We start from the raw sequence: 20,290 nt of genomic DNA, 5'->3' as shown, positions 1-20,290 counted from the left end.
GTAAATGGAAACAAAACCATCAATTAAAGCATGGCTGAATAGTAAAACAACAAACTGCCATTTGTCCATCAGATTGCCAAGATCTGGGAGGAATGAAAGCACACAGGTGGAGGCTTGAAATGGCATCTGCATATAGTTGACAGACATATAAGTGTCTTCAATATCCAGAAGCAATCTACAAGAATTGTCAAAATGGTTTTCTTAAACAAGACATGGTGGCTCACACCTGTAATGCCAGCCCATGAGAGGCTGAGGCAGGAGAATATCATACTCATGGCCAGCTTAGGCTACAATGCTAAACCACTACCTGAAAAAAAAAAAAAAAAAAAAGTTTTCTTATTCATAAGAACAAATCTCAAATGAATCAAGCAGAACAGCAAAACAAATTTCATATCCTTGTCATTTAGATTCAAAACACTGACTGGTCTCCCACCCTCTTTACTTCTCTCTAGATTGCTGTGAAGCAAAACCTACATGTTTTATAGACTGTCATCTTTAAATAGTTCAGTGTGTGTGTGTATACATATTTCTGTACAGTGATCTTTATAGTTTACATATTATCACTTCTAAGAACTTACTGTGTTTTAGTGTAATTTAAAACCTTTTAGTGTTGCTATTCTTCCCAATTTTCCCCTCTATTTTTTTCACTTGGTTCAATACAATCAGGATCCAAATGAAAACCATCTATAGCATTTATTGGACTGATACATCCAAGTCTCTTAGTTCGCCTCCTCTTCTTTTCCCTTGCAATTATTTGTGGAAAAAGTCAAGGGACAAAGCTCCATGGCAGAATGCTTGTACCAATGAAAACAAAACAATACAGCAACAAAATCCAGACAGAGATGGGATGTGGCTCCACTCATACAGTTTGCCTCACATGCACAGAAGACCTGGGCTCAGTCCCAGGACACATAGAGTAAATGTGGTGATACACGCCTAGGATCCCAGGGGATAGGAAGTGAAGGCAGGAAGATCAGAAGTTCAAATCATCTAAAGAGACATGAGTTCAAGCCCAGCAGCTTAGAATACATGAGATCCTGTCTCAAAATCAAAATAAGCTAAAACTCAAAACCCTAGGCCACTTCATTTCTCCTGCAGTCCACAGGCTAGATTTCACCAGTAAGTCTTACACATCTTTTGACTCATCCAGTTTGTCTGCCATGCATCCTGTCAGCGCAGAACACTCAACAGACTTGGTCAGACTCAGGTTTGATTTTCTGGGATGAACACCATACGATACCACACATCAGAAAGCATACAACACTAGGAGACATATAATGAATAGCCATCCCTCTTCAAACACAGGAAAGCTGAGGTACTTGCTACAACTGGTTTGTCCATCAAAACACTCCTCACCAGTCTCTTCCAGGCTGCTATTGACAGCAACCACCCAGAACTATACTTCATCAGGGAATGAAAAAGGTGCTGTGTTTATTGTCTGGAAAAGAAATTTCTCTCAAGTAACTGTCAAGGAACTCCCTGAGCATAAAATTCAGGATGAAAGGCTTGCCAGCTTTCTGAGGGTATAATGGTGTGAATGTTCCTGTCTGTCTCTCCCTTTCCATCTTGCCTTTCTCCTGAAACAAAGCTTAGCCATGTAATGTAATCTGGCCTAGAGCATGTGACTCTCCAGACTCTGCCTCCCAAGTGCTAGTGTTATAGAGCCACCAGGTCAACAACGACGACGACGACAAAAACCCCTATGACCATTCTTTTATTGGAAACTTGAACAAACTTTTTATATATATATATAATTTATATGACTACACTGTTACTCTCTTCAGATATACCAGAAGAGGGCATTGGATTTCATTACAGATGGTTGTGAGCCACCATGTTGTTGCTGGGAATTGAACTCAGGACCTCTGGAAGAGCAGTTAGTGCTCTTAACCGCTGAGCCACCTCTCCAGCCCCCTTGAACAAACATTCCACTTATGTTTCTGTGTATGTGTACCTGATACGATGAGTCACTACTATTTTGCTCAGGCTGGTTTTGACCAGGTGGACTCAACCAATCCTCCTGTCTCATCAGCCTCAGTGGTATATGCTTACCTTTTAAAACTTCCCTAACCATGCACTCTTTATTAGCAGGCTATTCCAATATACTGACTGCAGTGTGTTAGTATTGAGTTCTGTTTTGCTTTCTTTCCATTAAAGAAGTTAGAGAATGTACATAGAAAAACCAAACACTCAAGGTAGCATAGGGGTAGAATGAAATTGCAGGAAGATGACTGCCACTATATTACTACCAAATGCCACAAAGGGCTTTTCCTTACCTGTTGAGCTGTGGCATCCTGTTGGACATAAGCTACCTGGGCTGGATCTGTAAACAGAGTCTAGAATAAAACAAACATATCAATAGATTAGACTGCTCACCTACACAGGGGAAAATGACTCAGCTAAGCACCAACTCTTAGGAGAGTTATCTTGTCTCACCGCTAGCAATCCTTCATTAATGCAGGAAATAAAGAGAGTATGCTTGCACCTGGGTACAGCTTTTCATTCACAAGGCTCCAGAGATTGAAGAAGTAACCATCCCAAAACGCTGAAAGACTTAGTATTCTACTCTTAAGCAAAGCCCCTTTTGAGGCTGAATGTCACAGCCAATTACAAAGGCATGTCATGCTAACAAAAGGACATGCCATGGTTGGAGTGCACCACTCCCAACAGACTGAGCAGTAGGAGTGCACCAGAGTGTGGGGAACCTGGGTTGATAAGCTACTACAATAGGAACCTGTGTTTATCATCAGAGAAGTAGAAAGAACATAAATTGAATGTATAGCCTGTGGATACTTTTTTAATAAAGCCAGTGGGTACAATAATGACAATTAAGAAGCTTAACCATGATAAACACATAACAACTAGAAAAGGAGAATTTCTGTAAGTTACAACTAAGACATGGTCAGTATCTCCAATCCAGAGAAAGTCACTCCATCAAACCTTTTGAAAGAGTTTGATTTGCTCAAGACTTTTGTAAACCTATAGGAATAAAAACTGGTTAAGTCTGAATTCCAGAGGAACTGGTGCAAGAAGTTGAGATTTCTTCACTTTGACATTTTAAAAATTATGGAAATTCAGACATTTACTTAACATTATAATAAACTAGCACTTACGTACAGGCCATTCTTTACACAGACTCTGGATATACTTCAATACAGTCAGAGGCCGAACACTAAACCCAGGCATTCCAACAGTACCACGTGAACATTTGACAATTTCATCTCTGTATAGGCTGGAATGTATTCATGAGGTGAATCTCATTTTTCCTTAGAAGTAATGTGAGCCTCTTGATGAAATATTACACAAGGACAATTTTATGACAAGGATCCTACTATAAAAATATGCATTTTAAAAAAAATGAGGGGCTGGAGAGATGGCTCAGTGGTTAAGAGCACAGGTTGCTCTTTCAGAGTTCAATTCCCAGGACCCACATGGTGGTTCATGACCATCTATAGTGGGATCTGATACCCTCTTCTGATGTGCAGGTGTACATGAAGATAGAGTGTTCATATACAATAAATAAAACAAATCTTCAAAAAAGAATCCCAAACAAACAACAAATGAAGCCAAGTGTGGTGGCACATGCTTTTAATCTAAGCACTCAGGAGACAGAGGCAGGCAGATCCCTGGGAGTTCAAGGCCAGCATGATCTACATAATTGTGAGTTCCAATTCAGCTGGACTATGTAAAAAAAAAAAAATCCTGTCTCCAAAAAAAAAAAAAAACAACTTTTTTGGGGTCTGACACTACAGGCCACTGGTAGAGCAGGCACCTAGCATGCATAAAGGTCTGGGTTAACATGCAACACAAAATGAAGAAATAACAACAGTGCAATGTGCTGCATACTGACTATAGCCTCAGCCTTCATTAGTATGTGTGAGCATGGTCTGTAGGACCTGTGTATATATACTCTATTAAACATGTATACATATAACACATTATAAACACTTTGTACAGTGAAAAGTGCCAAAAACATTTGTGGAATATTTGTGTCTTTTAAAAACTCCAAGTCAGCACTTGGGAGGCAGAGTCAGGTGGATTTCTGAGTTCAAGGCCAGCCTGGTCTACAAAGTGAGTTCTAGGACAGCCAGGACTACACAGAGAAACCCTGTCTCAAAAAACCAAAAAAAAAAAAAAAAAAAATTTAAGTCAGTGTCAAAAACTAAAAGCTATATTGTAAAGCTTTTGTGAATATACGTCACAACTTCTATTATAGTCCTATAAACCAGCAAGTTACTAACAAACAACAGTATAAGCTGGTAGTAGGATGCTTTGCTCACACATTTAACTAAATGATCTGTATGCTTTCATTAAGCCAACTTTGATTTAGCTATACACTATGTAATAATATACAGAACAAATGCTTGGTTCTGGATACTCAGGAAAGGTAATAAATTGACAACCACCTCAGTGGTCATTGGAGAGAAAGGCTGACATAAGACTGGGGTTCTAATTCATTTCTGCATTTAACTTAAATTATACCATCTCTTTCATTGCCAAATGCGTTATACATTCCATGATAGCATAAATCTTATCTGAATGCTTAATGAATCAAAACATCTAGGACAGCAACTGACCCATATCAAACATAAGTAATCGGCATATTAATTAAACAAGTCAAAAACAATTCTTCACATGCCTGTGCAGCTTCCACCGGGTGGATGTACACCAGTGTGTGCTCTGGACCGTCCACTGACGTGTAGGAGGCACCATCTGCTGTATACACCACCTGCTGGGGTGGACGGACTTGGTCGTCAGTGTATACAATCTGAGCCACAGTTCCAGCATCCGGAACAAAGTGCACCTGGAGAAAAAGCAGTCAAGTATGTAGCATCTGTCTTTATAAAGCAAAATCAAACTCACAAAGGCATAGGGCCAACCAAGCACAGCTGAGCTGAAACACCCCTAACACAAGGAAAAGAAGCCCAATGTGCCTTCATCCATGCTGAGCTAGAGCCCAGAAGGCAGGATGCACGGACCTTGTCAGTAATTTACTGCTTAATGTCAGAGAGCTGACTTGAATTCTTTTGCCTTAAAAACCCAATGCAAATAGATAACTTCTGGTGACTCACAGGGAAATTAATTGATCCTGGAAAAGCAACAGTAGATTCCTGCATGATACCACTGTTAAAATACAAAACACACACTGCTTTGTGATGTAGGCCTAACAGCAATTGCTTTCGACACATCATAAAAATTCTATTTTATAATGAATACTACTTTTCTTCAGACACATTAAAATAAGGTCACTTTCACTCCTGCATGCTGTTTCATATGTGAAGGATATACTGCATGGAGCAAATCAGGAAATGTCACTGAGTCAATGGATGTGGTGCAATTCCTCCTCACTAGCTAAGTAAAGAAGCAGAAAACCTTAATGAAGTGAAGTACTTTTAAATGGATCTGGTCAAGTAATTCAGCTGTCCATGGGAAGTATTTGTCTGTGACCTAAGACAACTAAAGAACTGAGTTGTATAGAGTCCTCTCCAAGTGGCTGGCAATGAAGACTGACTCTGTGGAGGCCCTAGCATGGCATATAAGGAATGTCTGCAGGTGGATAGCCACAGCACACATCTGGGGCAGAAATAATTGATGTGCTGACATCCTGGGTTGGCATCCTTACTCTTATTGACTTGCCTGCCAGAAGTCCTAATGTTTCTATGGCAGTTTTCTCCAGTGAGAAATAATAGATTTCACAGATGACACATACACTAACTTAATGCCCAGAAAGAATGCTAGAGGCCAAATGTAATTGAGCACCACAGGAATACAACAGATTTCCTGCTAAGTGATTAGTCTGTCTTCAATATACTTTCAATTTACGCCTGAAGATAAAGCATTCACATGGGGGAAATTAGGCTCACGGCGTATCCATGGCTTTCATTGCCATAAGGTAATCTTGTGACTTCAGATTTATAACTTACAGTTTTCAACTTTCTCATTCATACAAAAGTTTTAAAATGGGAGACAGACATTTTCAAAAAAAGAGAGAGAGAGAGAGAGAGAGAAAAGATTAAATCTTTTCTCACTCAGTCTATAATTAGAATTTGCAGAACTTAGGAGCAGAAAGGACTGGAAATAAAGAATACAGGGGGGATTCTGACCGCAGATTCCCACAGGCAGGGACCCTGATCAAAATACAGAACCTCACAAAAACATTTTCTTTTGTCTCCTCCCCCACCCCTTCTCTCTCTTTTTCAAAGTCTTATTATGTAGCCTTGACTGCTTGGAACTTACTAAGTAAACCAGACTGTCTTTGAACTCAAAGAGATCCACTGCCCCACTCCTCAGCTTTTCTCTTACTTTTGGATAAACGCAACATATAAATTAATGAAAGTAGTCATCAAAACAGTTTCTATGAGAAACACAGTGTTCTCAGTTATTCTACTGAAAACATCTCTGGAATCACTTTCTAAATTTTAGACTGTAGCCTTTAAGTCATATTTTATAATCATGATTACTTACTACAATGTTGATTATTTCTTAAATTGAGTAATATTTGCACACTTAAATCTTTCAAGGTTAACTTTCTGATTTATACAATTTAGTGAAAAACTGGATCAAAACCTCCTGTTTTTCATATTGTTTAAAACTGAGTTTATGGGCCTACCTTACCTCCTAGAAAGCAGAAACAGGTAGATGTCTATGCATTCGAGCCGATCTATACTATACAGACAGTTCCAGGTTAGATAAGACTGTGTCTTAAAAAAGAAGATAAGTTGCTTACTTTATAAACATACCTTAGGTTTCATTACTCATGGAGAACTGAAACCCTACACTGGCTAAGGTAAAAGGAGCCAGCAAAAGCAGCCAGCAAAGGCTTGAGGTTTTCAGCATCAATACCAGATAAGGAGGGTAGTAAAGCAGCATCTACCAGTAAGGTGCAGAGGTGAGGCCTACGGGGTAGATGAGTTCTACCTCACAAGAAAGCGTCTCAGTGAAGCTAAGTGCTAATGCATTCCTGCTTCTCCAAGCAAGTTCTCACATCCACTCCCTCCCAGCCACAGAGATAATGCTATGTCTTAGCTGTCAGCATCTACCCAACTGAAACACTGCTGCCAACAGTGAGCTGGAAGAGGTCATCCTTCACCTGTGCAGTGTTCTGTTCATGGTCTGCAGACGTTGGCCATACATGAGCGCCTTCATCTTTGGGATCCATCTTCTCCTTGTTGAAGAACTCCAAGTCTGGACCACCTACAGCAGCAGCACAGGACAGAGAACACTCATCTGTCTTGTATGTCCTATACACATGTGCTCACGGAGGGCAGGAAGGTCTCTGCAGCACCCTGAGCAAAACAGGAAAGGGACCAAGCTTTAAGTGGATGGCTGTTTTAAAAAATTAGTTTCAAGCACAAAGGAAAAAATGTTTTGTTAAAAGATAACATATAGCCAGGCGGTGGTGGCGCACGCCTTTAATCCCAGCACTTGGGAGGCAGAGACAGGCGGATTTCTGAGTTCGAGGCCAGCCTGGTCTACAGAGTGAGTTCCAGGACAGCCAGGGCTACACAGAGAAACCCTGTCTTGAAAAACCAAAAAAAAAAAAAAAAAAAAAAGATAACATACCTCAACAAAGGGTAAGAAAAATGTATTATTTGTGGCAATAATATATTGCATACCTGCTATATTTTGGACAATCATTGGATGTATGTATATATATGAAAACTATATATAGAATGCAAGCCTCATTATAAATATTGAAGTAATCAGTTCTTTTGAAAAAAAATTATTTTCCTGTGTATTAGCTATAGGTAAATGACAAACTTATACTCTAATCTGTTTGATGTGTAGTCCAAATTTGGTTTTATGGTTGTTGTTGTTTTGTTTTCTTTGTTTTTTTTTGGGGGGGGGGGTTGTTTTTTGTTTTTTTGTTTTTTTGGGTTTTTTTTGTTTTTTTTTTTTTTTGGAGACATGGTTTCTCTGTGTATCCTTCCCTGGCTATCCTGGAACTGACTCAGTAGACCAGGCTAGTCTGAAACTCAGACAGATCTACCTGCTTCTGCCTCCTGAGTGCTGCGATTAAAATGTGTGCCACCGCCACCAGGCTAGTCCAGACATGATCTCGTGTACACTCCCATTTCTACTCAAAATAAAGAGAATAATAAAAATGGCAAAACAAGGTATAAACTGCTCATGAAAGAAACTGAATTTCTCAGCTTACAATCAAGCTTCCATTCTTCCAGGTCAGTACAGGAGTGAACAGTGAGCAGTCAAGCCTTTCCAGGCACTAACACACGAAGTCTGTGCTTTGTAAGATAAGGCTCTTTTTAAATTATTTATTTATTTTATGTGAGTACATTATTGCTCTCCTCAGATACACCAAAAGAGGGCATCAGATCCCATTACAGATGGTTGTGAGCCACTTTGTGGTTGCTGGGAACTGAACACAGAACTTATAGAAGAGCAGTCAGTGCTCTTAACCACTGAGCCATCTCTCCAGCCCCAAGATAAGACTCTTTAAAAGATTATTTTTATCTTTTGGGCAGGAAAGGGTTCAAGACAGGATTTCTCTGTTTAGCCCTGGCTGTCCTGAAACTCACTCGATGGATCAGACTGACCTCAGAAATACACCTGTTCTCTTCCTCCCAAGTGCTGGGATTAAAGGCATGTGCCACCATGGCTTTAAACGTTTATTTAGGGGCTAGACAGATGGCTTAGTGGTTAAAAGCACTGGCTGCTCTTTCAGAGGTCCTAGGTTCAATTCCCAGTACCCATACTTGTCGAGAGGATCCCTAACACGTCAGAAAAACATACATGCAGTCAAAACACCAGTGCACATGAAATGAAAAGAAATAAAAATTTAAAAACAACTTTAAAAAAAAAGACTTACTTATTTGTATGGATGATTGTTTGCCTGTATGTATACTACAGTGTGCCTAGTACCTCAGGAGGCCAGAGGTGGCCATTATAGTCCCTATAATTGGAGTTACAGATAGTTGTAAGCCACTATAGGTGCTGGGAACTGAACACACGTGTCCTCTGCCAGAGCAGCAAGTGATCTTAACCACTAATTCATCTCTTCAGCTCAGGAAAACAGACTCTTTTTAAGGTGGTGCTCTTCCCTTTTGATGAGAAACATAAAACACTGGCATCACACAACATTTATCATGCTTCATCCACTTCTAGTCACTTCCTCCAAAGTAGAGAGAGGAAGGTAGCAGTCAGACAGGAAAGACTGCTGGCCAGCATCTACCAGCATCTTCTCCGTTAATAATAAAAATATGATGAGAGGCATGCTCCTATATCACAGACTCCAATGTCTAAATTAAAAAAAAAAAAAAAACAAAACTCAATGAAGAATACCATAATGCCATGTACCTAACTTGGACTTGGGAACTGTCACGTGCAAACTACACAGAAGCCACCTTCATGAAAGCCTGTGAATAGCCTGTTTCTGCCTTCCTCACCCCTGCTTCACACTGCCCCCACCGTATTCAGTGGTACCCGAAACACTGGAAATGGCAAAGTGGCTAGAGTCTTCAAACCCCCCAAACCCCACGTAAAAGCCAGGCCCAGGTGGTGGCAGCCTGCATTCTCAGCATGTGGAAATTAGAGACAGGATCCACACTCCAGCCTTCATGTTTATACGGCAAGCATTTACACTGCACCATGCCTAGAGTCACACCTTTCTCACCTCAACCATTTTAGAGTAAGTTACAAACACTCCTTTTTAGCCTTTTTTAAAAATGTGGTCTGTGCTATTTCCCAGACTAAGCTAGGTGGTAGCGGTACATGGCTTTGATCTCAGTACTTTGGGATCAAAGGCAAAGGCAGGCAGAACTCTGTGAGTTTGAAGCCAGCCTGATCTAGAAATTGGGTTCCAGGACAGCCAGAGCTATTACACAGAGAAACCCTGTCTAGAAAAAAAAAAAAATTACCCAAGATTTATCTTAAAATCCTAGGGCTCACATGGTCCTCTTGTATTGGTTTCATGAAATGACTAGAATTACAGGTCCTCCGTCATCCACGCTTCCTCCACATTCCTAAGTAACTAGTTCTAAAACTGAGAACACTGGCTTAGAGGCACAAGACCATAGTCAACATCACGCAGGTGAGACGGGAGCAGCAATTCTACTTTGTTCATATACTTCCTAGGATTCCATCAACTGCTGATTTTACTGTCTTAACAGCCAAAGGAACACGGTTTTCTCCCTGGCTCTGATGAAATCTGGCATCAAACGCTGCTCACTGCGTAGGAGCTCACTGTGTGTGCTCACTGCTACATCCCCCTGTCTACTTCACTCCATCAGCTCCCTGTTCATCTGTCTTCAGTGACCTTGACACTTTTGACACATATAGAATGGTCTTCAGTTTATCTGATGTTTCCCTGAGATTAGATTCGAGACACATATGTTTAGCAAAAATATTGTAAAAGATATGTAGTAGTATCCTTCTCATACAAGAATTTGAGAATCTTTTTATACTCAGATGCTCCTAGCCATGGTAGTACTTAGACCAGGCAGTTATACTGATGTCCTTGCAGACTATACACAACCCCACATGCCTCTTCTTAGTTTTAATTTATAAAAAAGTGTTCTGTACTTTGAGGGAAAGGTGGAACTCAGGACCTCACAGGTGATAAGCAAGCAATTTACACTGAGCCCAGCCTGTTTTATTTCTTTCATTTATTTCTAGTTTAATAAGTATTAAATAAAATTACCTGAAAAATAAGAGTACAAGCAGATACAGTGGACAGTCACCCTCCCCAGAGTCTCTTAGCCACTCTTCAGGAACAATTCCTAAAATCTGTTTCTTGTTTTTCCTTCCAACGGCATTTTATTCACATATATATATATATATATACACACACACACAAATACATATACAATATATTTCTATCCCTCTAACCGAAAACAAATGAATTACTGATTCCTTACAAGGTAACAATTCTGCTACATGTGTATTCTATTATCAATCTATCTTGTGTACTGTTCCATCCACGTACATTTTCTTTATTTTTTATTCCAGCTGCATAATTCCTTTGTATGAGTATATTGTAATTTATTCAACCACCCTTATGTTGAAAAATGTCTAGGTTTTGGGACCTGTGAGATAGCTCGGTCCATATGGTGCTTACCTTGTAAACACAAAGACAGGGTCCAATCCCCAGAGACCATATAAGAAGCCAGTGTTGTAGTTGGTAAAGTCTAGGCCAGTGAAAGACTTGAGTCAGGTAGTCAGTTTCTGGGGATTGACCCCTGAGGTCGCCCTCTAGCCTCCACAAGTAAGTACACATCTATACATCCCCATACATGTCAACCCTCACACACAGATGAGTCCTGGGAAGGCCATGTGCTACCCACCTATCCATTTAGGTTTGCTCTGATATTTTACTGTGTCATGCTGGCAATTAACTCTGTACATATTCTGGGTTATGGAGGTTAGTGTCTCTTACTCTGTTTTCCAAGAAGATACTGCAGAGTTGAAGTGCTGTGTACAATGAGACCATTATTTGTTTCTGAATGACACTGGTCCTCACCTAACCTGCACCCAGTACTCTGAGCACACCTGAGGCATAGAGCTCAAGAGTATTAACACACACCTGAGACCACCTCAGCTGAGAGACTCGTGGGAAGGGTGTGGGCTCCTAGCTAGGGTTTTAGTAGCAAGTTAGCTAACCTTGAGCAAATCTCAAAAGGTCTCTTTCTCCGTTTTCTCTGTAAAATGGAGGCCATGTGATTACTGACAGACGACATAAAGCAGTGGGTGAAAAGTGCTTTAGCATAAGGTTGGCTACAAATAAGCAATCACTTTTCAAAAGTTATCCAATTGTGTTCCAGTCTCCTCCCTGCTTATCTTAAGCCTCTAAGTTCCTTAGAGACAAGGAGTATGCTTTAACTGCTGACATGAGGAAGGACTTAGTGATTTTTCTTGAGTAGATACCCTACTGTGAGAATAGGGGCAGAGGAGAGGATGTCTACTCCTGGTGTGCTGAGATCACTTCCTAGAGGAGATGAAATATAACAGATGTTAGGAAGAAAGCAAACACCAAAAGGAGCAGGACAATCATTCCGATCTGAAGTGTCTTTGTTAAATCTTACTGGATCAAGAAACGGTACATGAAGTAAAGCATCCACAACTACATAGGGCAGGGCTGGGGAGAGAATCACTTCTTAGCATGTGCACAAGTGGAAGACATGAAGCAACCAATCAGCTTCTAGGAAAGAACAGCAGTCATCTTTAGCAATGAGGATGAGACTCACTGTCCACAAGGCAGCTCCCAGTAAGTTCCAAACACAGATAGCGAACACAGCACCGTGAGGTAGCAGGAAATACACATTTGATTTTTGTCCCCTTTAACTGCAGGTAAATCTTAAGTCCCTGGCCCCTACAAAGGGTGCTAATGACACAGCTGATGTTGGCAGGCTGGGGAGGTTCATGATGGGTGCTGGTGGCCAAGACAAGACGAAAAGATTGTGGATTCAGCCCTCTGAAGTTGCCATCTGTTCAGCCTCTTCAAACACCCTCTCCTCAGTCACTTTTTAGTTCCCCTCCTGCCTTCCACCCATTGTCCTGTCCCAAACTCCTAAAAAGTGTGTGGGGGTGACACAGGTAACAGACTAAAGACTAAATTTAGCACCAAAGGTCAAAAACCAAGCATAAGTCTCCAAAATGACATTTTAGCCAGCTTCAAAATAGCTTTCAAGAGGAAGTCTGGAGGGGGCAGGATGCCCTCCCCTGCCTCTTGCTCTCTGTATACAATCATCTGGAGTTCACTGGCATCCTTTGTAATATCCTTTACAAGCCACTAAACACCAAGTATTCCCAGAGGTTTACGAGCCACTCTAGTGAAGAAATCAAAGTCCAGTCACAGGATAGGGAATGTCAACTTAGAACAGGCCATCAGAAGCACAGGTAAAACAACCTACAATTGTTACTGCCATCCCAAATAGGCAGCAGCCTTCAGGACTGAGCCACCAACCTGGGGGAGCTAAGCTATCTCTAGGAGGACAGCATCCCAGCTGGACTGCATTTAGTTGTTTTTTGTTTCCCCCCCCCCCCCCCCCCCCCGCAGACAGGATTTCTCCCCTAGCTTTCTTGGAACTCCATCTGTAGACCAGGCTGGCCTTGAACTCAAAAAATCCACCTGCATCTGCCTCCCAAGTGCTGGGATTAAAGGTGTATGCGCATTCTTTTTTCTTAATGATATACGACTGTGTTTCTTGGCATCAGCATCTTAAACTCAATAAAACATGGAACTATTTGTGATCACTCAGCATAATGCAACATTCAAGAAATGGTCGCAAAGCTTTTCACCTCTGATGAACACTGAATACATTGTTTAGTATATGGTAAGCACTGAAAAGAAAAAGTTGTCCCTAGCTCTGCCCCATAGGACACAGCATCTAATGGGAGAACTAAGAACTAACTTCTCTGTTCACTCCACAGGACACCTACATGATAAAAACTGACAGTAGTGGAGACTATGGAGAAAATACATTTCTGGAATGGTCAGCCTCCTAACTCCACCTCTCAGTCATGTTTGAGTTGCCATCCTGCCATCACCCACTGTTTCATCCTTCATCATCTGTCCTCTCATTTGTATCATCACTGGGCTATTCCTAGCTAATGCCACTACTCCAGAACCTTCTGAGAGTCCAGAAGAAGCTCCTACTTCCACTGTCTACAACTGCTACAGAAAGGTTACAAGCAATCCAACTCTATGGTGTAAAACAGCAGAACTGGCTCTAGTATTTAAAAATCCCAGGCGTTGGGGATGCCACTTAATTAGCAAAGTGCTTGTTCAGCATACACACACAAAGTCCTAAATTCAGTTCCTAACACTGCATAAAACTAGGCATGGTATTACATGCCTACACTAACAGCACTCAGAGGGTAGAGGAGGAGGATCAGAGGTTTAAGATCCTCCTCCACTACACAGTGAGCAGGAGGCCAGCCTAGGCTACATAAGACCCTTTCTCAAAAGAAAAAAAAAAAAATCCATGTTCATGGTTCTCAATTACACTCTGTTATAACAAAACATCATAAAATATTACCATTTCCCTAGATATAAAAATTTTTTAATCATTTAAAAAGCAAAATGAATCAAAAAGGATACTATAAAATCACTTGTCATGCAATCCTGACAACCTGAGTTCAGTCCTTGAAATCCACTTAAAGGTGGAAAGAGAGCAGCAACACTGCTGTCATCTGACTGCCAGGATTGCACCATGGTATACACACACACATACACACACAGACAGACATGCACACACACTCACAGATACACACACACAATAACAATAAAAAAACCAACCACTTTTTAAAAAGAAAATACGGTGGTGCTGAAGAGATGGCTCAGTGGTTAAGAACACTTATGCACTTACAGAGGACCTGGGTTCTATTCCCAGCACCCACTTGTGGCTCACAACCATCTGTAACTCCAGTCCCAGGGGACCCATTGCTCTCTTTTGGCTTCCTTAGACACTAATCACATGTCATGTACACATGCACATGCAGTTAAAACACTAGTACACATAAAACAAAATACATGTTGAAAAATAATAAAAGATAATGGCCTTAGAGAGAGGGCTCAGTCCACAATGATCCTGCCACTGAACATTTACAAATGGTTAAGTGGTAATCTTTTTCCATGTTTTTCCATAATAAAAAATTGAAATAAAAAATTCATAGATAACAAGTAATAATCACTATCCCACTTCTTCGTGATATAGATAGAATGTCACTGGGCTCTTTTCTCACAACAACCAGGAATCAATGCATGGCTACCAAGAAGCAAGAGTTGGCACGTTCAAGAACACCCTTGCCTCCCAAGCCGCCTCCCAAGCCTCCTCCCAAGCCTCCTCCTCCACCCAGCCAAATTGGCACTGTTCGCTCACTACCATTGCAATCTCTTGGGTCAGGTCTTGAACTGTGGCCAACACTATCCTTCTGAAATTCTTGGAATCCAATCTGCTGCTTAGGCGGCAGGCTAACTACAATATCACTGCCCTCCAGAAGCTCAGCACACGGTAGCAAACGGTGGGTAGCAGTGGCAGCCAACAGCACTGCAATCTACAAGTTCAACCTTAGCTGCACTCTACTTCTAAAATCGTTCCTGCACCAGAGCCAGAGTCAGGGGAAAGACAATGGTCTCAGGAAACACTGTAGTTACCTAAGGTACTGCCACTAAGAGCCTTTTAGGAAGAAAGGAGGAGAAAGGTGAAGGAGGCAGTGGGAGGCTATAAAGGACGCTCCTGTCCTGCTGACTGGTGGTGGCATAGGCCATGCTGGCAACCTAGTTCGGAGCCAGCTTCCACACTCCCACCCTCATCTGGTTTCTTATTTCATAAAGTCTCAGACTTTGGAGCTGAGAACTTATTTCTTGGGTCTCTGACTACTGACCTGATTCTCAAGGGTTTTGTTGTAGCTGTTTCTTTTTTATGCAAGATTTACAAAACCTCCCTGTCACAGTTTGAATGTGAAATACCCCACTCCCCAGCAGGCTCCTGTGTTTGATTACTTGGTCCCAGATGACCGTGCTGTTTCAGAACTTTAGAATGTGGGACCGACCCAGGGCTAGAGATATGGTTAAGAGCGCGGACTGTTCTTCTAGAGGTCCTGAGTTCAATTCCCAGAAACCACTTGGTAGCTCACAACCATATGCAATGGGGTCTGATGCCCTCTTCTGGTGCGTCTGAAGAAAGCAATGGCGTGCCAGGCAGTGGTGGCACATGTCTTTAATCCCAGCACTTGGGAGGCAGAGGCAGGCGGTGAGTTCAAGGCCAGCCTGGTATACAGAGTGAGTTCCAGGACAGCCAGAACTACACAGAAAAACCCTGTCTCGAAAAACCAGAAAAAAGAAGAAAGAAAAAAAGAAAGAAAGAAAGAAAGAAAGAAAGAAAGAAAGAAAGAAAAGCAATAGAGCGGAGCAATGGCATACTCATACATAAAATCAATAAATAAATCTAAAAAAAAAAACATGAGACCCAGCAAAAGGAAATAGGTCAGTGGGGAACAGAACTTAGGTTTTATAGATTGGCCTTGTTTTTTGTCCTTTGTTTCTTGATCAGCTGAGATACAAGCAAGCCATTGCCAGGCATTCTTCCCACCATGGAGCCATCTGCAAAGTGCCTTTCCCACCGTGATGTCCCTCCAGGATACATTGTATCATTTGAAACCTTAGCTAAATGAACCCTTCTTTCTTTGTGTTGCTTCTTGTCAGACATCAGGTCAAACTAAGGGGGGTGGGGGGAGTAAGTCACAGTAGCAGCTCCTACCAAATGCAGTTCTTTCCTGGGGACAGAGCCCTGTGGGAGTGGCCAGAGAGAAGCAGTGGGCTTAGTGTCAGTCACAAGGACAAGATAGTGAAGATAAATAGCTCAAATTCATCTCAGCCAGAATCCAAGGGGCTCACAGTGATAAACTCAGCTCATTAATTTAGTGCCCACATCAACCCAAAGAAGTTGGTTAAATCTCTCAGAAAATGTATATTAGCACACAGTAACTAGCCAGGCAGACAATGACAATGAATAAGAAGCCCCACATTAAAGCTGACTCCAAGTGCAATGAACATAAAGAGCTTTTGTTCTGTTCATATTTGGAATTTGAGTTAAAGCTTTTAACTGATTCCTGGAACAAATAACTTTAGAATTCAGAAAAGAAAATGTACTGAGCTTAGTTCTAACTGGTAAAAGGAAACTGAAGCAGAAATACAATAGACAAATAGCAGAGTAATACAAATTTCAGTACTAATTCCTTATTCTTGCTATGAAGTGCAAGCCTATTTAATGCTCTGAATATGTGCTGGCTAGTTTCATGCATAAGCTTCTTGACATAAGCTAGCATCGTTTTGGGAGAGGAAACCTCAACTGAGAAAATACTTTCTCCAGATTGGCCTGTGGGCAAGCCTGTGGTGCATTTTCTTGATTGATGGTTGGTTCGAGAGGACCTTGGGCTGGTGGTTCTGAAATGTGTAAGAAAACAGGCTGAAGGGGGGTGTGGTGGCCCATCCCTTTAATCCCAACACTCAGGAGGCAGAGGTAGGTGGATCTCTGTGTTGAAGGCCACCCTGGTCTTGAAGGCCAGCCTGGTCTACAAAGCAAGTTCCAATACAGCCAGGGCTTCAGAGAAAAACCTTGTCTTGAAAAAAGAATGGAAGGAAGGAAGAAGGAATGTAAGAAGGAAGAAAGGAAGGAAGTAAGGGAGGGAGGAAAGGAGGGAGGGAGGGAAGAAGGGAGGGAGGGAGGGACTGCTGTTGAAAAGTGGGAATGAGTAGTCACATGTATATACAACAACTATCAGAATTGCCCATTGAAGTTTTCCAAGTGCCTTGAGATAGTCTGTTTCATCTGCTCTTCACTTGAAGAGCTGAAAAACTCTACTCTTGGTGAGACTCCGGAGAGAGGTTATCACCTCTAGTAACCTAACAGCCCACTGTTTGTGTGTCAGGGTAGTCTAGTCTCTCCACCTGCGGAGCACGTGTCTATCACCATAGATAGTAATGTAACTCCGACTACTGAGCTACTGGAAACTTAGAAGCAGGGGAGGAGTATATTTGGCTAAAATGGTTCTCTAAATGCAGTAGAAAATAAAATATAGACAATTTTAGCTAGGAAATACATGCCTGAGAAGCTGAAGGCTTTCATAAAGGATTTCAGAAAATTCAAAAACAGAACAAAGTGGTAGCTCATACCTTTAAGTCCAGCACTTGGAAGGCAGAGGCAGGTGGATCTCTATGAGTTCGAGGACAGCCTGGTCTGCAGAGCAAGACCTAGGACAGCCAGGGCTACAACAGAGAAACTCTGTCTCAAAAAACCTGAGGTGGGACAGATATTGCTTACTGAGAGAATACTTGCATAGAGGGTCTGAGCCTCAGTGCTACAGGGAGAAGAGAGATTACGCCTTTGACTAATAAAGTTGTTTAGTTGCTGTTTTTTTCTTTTTTTTTTTCCAAGACAGGGTTTCTCTGTGTAGCCCTGGTTGTCCTGGAACTCCCTCTGTAGACCAGGCTGGCCTCAAACTCAGAAATCCTCCTGCCTCTGCCTCCAAGTGCTGGACTTAACATGTTAGCCACCACTCCCTGGCTTGGAATATTTCTATATAACCAGAGATGTCTAAAGAAGAGATGTCTAAAGTTAAGAACACAACAGTAAGGACTGTTGGATACATCTACTGAAGGCACAACAACATCTATAAATATCAACAATGAAACAAAAAATGACTGCTCCAATTGTAAAAACAACAAAACCCTATCAGAAATAAAGTTTTATGCCATTGGTTGGGAATTGACATTCAGAAAAGCATTCAGATACCGGTGAGTAAGGGAAAGCAGACCAATTTTGGAGTAAACAGCCTTTTGATTTTTTTATAACAGCGAGCAGTTTCAACTCTAAAACAGTTGTATAATACAGCTTAAAGAAATGTTCCCTGGGGCTACCCGTTGCTCCTGCAGAGGTCCTACAACTATATGGCAGCTCACAACCACCTATACCTCCAGTTTTGGAAATGAGATATCCTCTGGCTGCCACAGGAACCTGCACACATATGGTGCACATAAACTCATGCTGGTGCACACATAGACAAAATAAAAGGTAAATGAAGAGATTTGAGATCTTTAAGGAAGGAAGAAGAGAATGAGAGAAGGAAGGATGGAAGGAGGGAGAAAAGAAGGAAAAAACAAAGGGAGGAAGGAAGCTTGATCACCAGGCTAAAGAGATGCCTTAGTGACTAAGAACACTTGCTCTTGTAGAGGACCTCGGTTTGGCCCCCAGCATCCACATGCTGGCTCACAACCATCTGTAACTTGTAATTCCAGAAGATTTTACACCTTCTTTTGGCTTCTGCAGGCATTGCACATACATGATGTATTTACATACATGTAGGCAAAACATTTACACACATAAAATAAATCTTAAAATGAAAGGAAAAAATGTTCCTAATTGGTTTTTCTGACCACCATCAAGAAAGATAATAGGTAACAAGAGAGTTGAACTATGATTTAAAAACAAACAACACAGACAGACTGGAAAGCAGAGAAGAGAAGCAGGGGCAGGTAGGTGTGAAATCCACCAAACAAGGCTGGGGGTGAGGGTACTCCCTCTCCACGCAAGAGTCCTTCAAGCCCTTCTTGCAGGGCTACAGATCCTTGCTTTCCTTGAGCACAAAAGGATTCTAAGATCATCAACTAAGGCTTTTTCTTCTAAGGAAGGTCCTTTTTCTCCTGTTACAATAAGAGCATTCCTTTCTTCCTGCCTCAAAGGAGGAAGCGAGCCAATCTTTCCTGTTAGCCAGGGAATGTGGACTTTCCCCTTCTTGTTCAAATAAGAACTTTTCATGTACCAAAAACAAAGGTAACTCCTCCCATCTCATTTGATAGTCAGCTCATGAGGCAGTAGGGCTCCATCAAGTCCTTCAAAGAAATCTCTACCATTCACTCAAAGAAAAGAAAAACCCAGGTGATGAGACTTGTTGGGGGTCTGGGCTGTCAAACCTACATGAAAATCCTTGGGAGTTCAAAAGGGCTGTATGAGTTCTAAGGGATGACAAACCTTGATGTCTGCCTTTGCCGGTTGGTTCATAAAGAGTAGCTGCTAGGCTGATAAGATGTGAGGGCAATTTCAAAGAGAAAGCTGTCAGGGGCCTCTTCTGCTTTCAGAAGCTGCTAGGTAGAGCCTCAAAGCAGCAGTGTGTGTGCCTGCGGAGCAGCAAACTACCTAGAGCATCTGAGCTGGGACAAAGTCACCATGCATGCAGCTGCTGGAACAGACAGGCACCCTCGCACAGGAATCCCTGTTTTTCTTCCAGGCCCACTGTCCTCTGGCAGGCTACAACCATGGTTCCTCAAGGCCTAAGCTGTTCTATGGCTGGTCTGTCACCCACAAGGGTCCACCTTAGGGCCAACCCTTTCAGTGTAAAGGGGCAATTTCAAAGTGTATTTGAGTTACCTTGGACCTCAGCTTCTGTGTGTTCAGGGACATGAGACTACCAAACATCCCATTCCTGCAGTCACCTGGGTTCAGACCTCCTGCTAGGTCCCTAGCTCTGGAATGATGGCCCCTGTGCTCTGACCGCTGACTTCCCCAACCTGCTGACATTACCTGTAGGCTTCTCTGCCTCTCAGCAGCCCTGCTGACAACCACCCACCCCACCCCACATCAAGAAAGCATGCAGGAAAGTGAACATGGTTTCAAACATGTGCGCTGTGGTCAACACTTCTGTTATCTTATGACTGTGTTTATCAGAAACTCTTGAACTTACCAATGCTAGTACAGGTCATCCCTGACAAGAGTGACATTGCAGTATGGCCTACTTGAAAGCAAACAAACAAAAAAAGCAAATAATAAGACAGGAG

The 20,290-nt window shown here is 41.9% G+C and overlaps 1 protein-coding gene across 2 annotated transcripts in view; it reads right to left on the bottom strand.

Moving 5' to 3' along the window:
* Positions 1-20,290, bottom strand: part of Prdm10 (PR/SET domain 10) — a 106,206-nt gene that overhangs the window by 63,588 nt on the left and 22,328 nt on the right. For both annotated transcript variants that reach the window (XM_076924579.1, XM_076924578.1), the window contains exons 2-4: positions 7,091-7,286; positions 4,640-4,804; positions 2,277-2,336 (exon numbers count right to left, since the gene is read on the bottom strand). In XM_076924579.1, coding sequence (XP_076780694.1) covers positions 2,277-2,336; positions 4,640-4,804; positions 7,091-7,159 — 294 coding nt within the window. In that variant the 5' untranslated portion in view covers positions 7,160-7,286. The remainder of the gene's footprint in view (positions 1-2,276; positions 2,337-4,639; positions 4,805-7,090; positions 7,287-20,290) is intronic.

Source organism: Arvicanthis niloticus, chromosome 26 (assembly GCF_011762505.2).
Source record: "Arvicanthis niloticus isolate mArvNil1 chromosome 26, mArvNil1.pat.X, whole genome shotgun sequence".
Lineage (NCBI taxonomy): Eukaryota > Metazoa > Chordata > Mammalia > Rodentia > Muridae > Arvicanthis > Arvicanthis niloticus.
The sequence above is the reverse complement of the archived record's forward strand: the minus strand, read 5'-3'. Positions and strand labels throughout refer to the sequence as shown.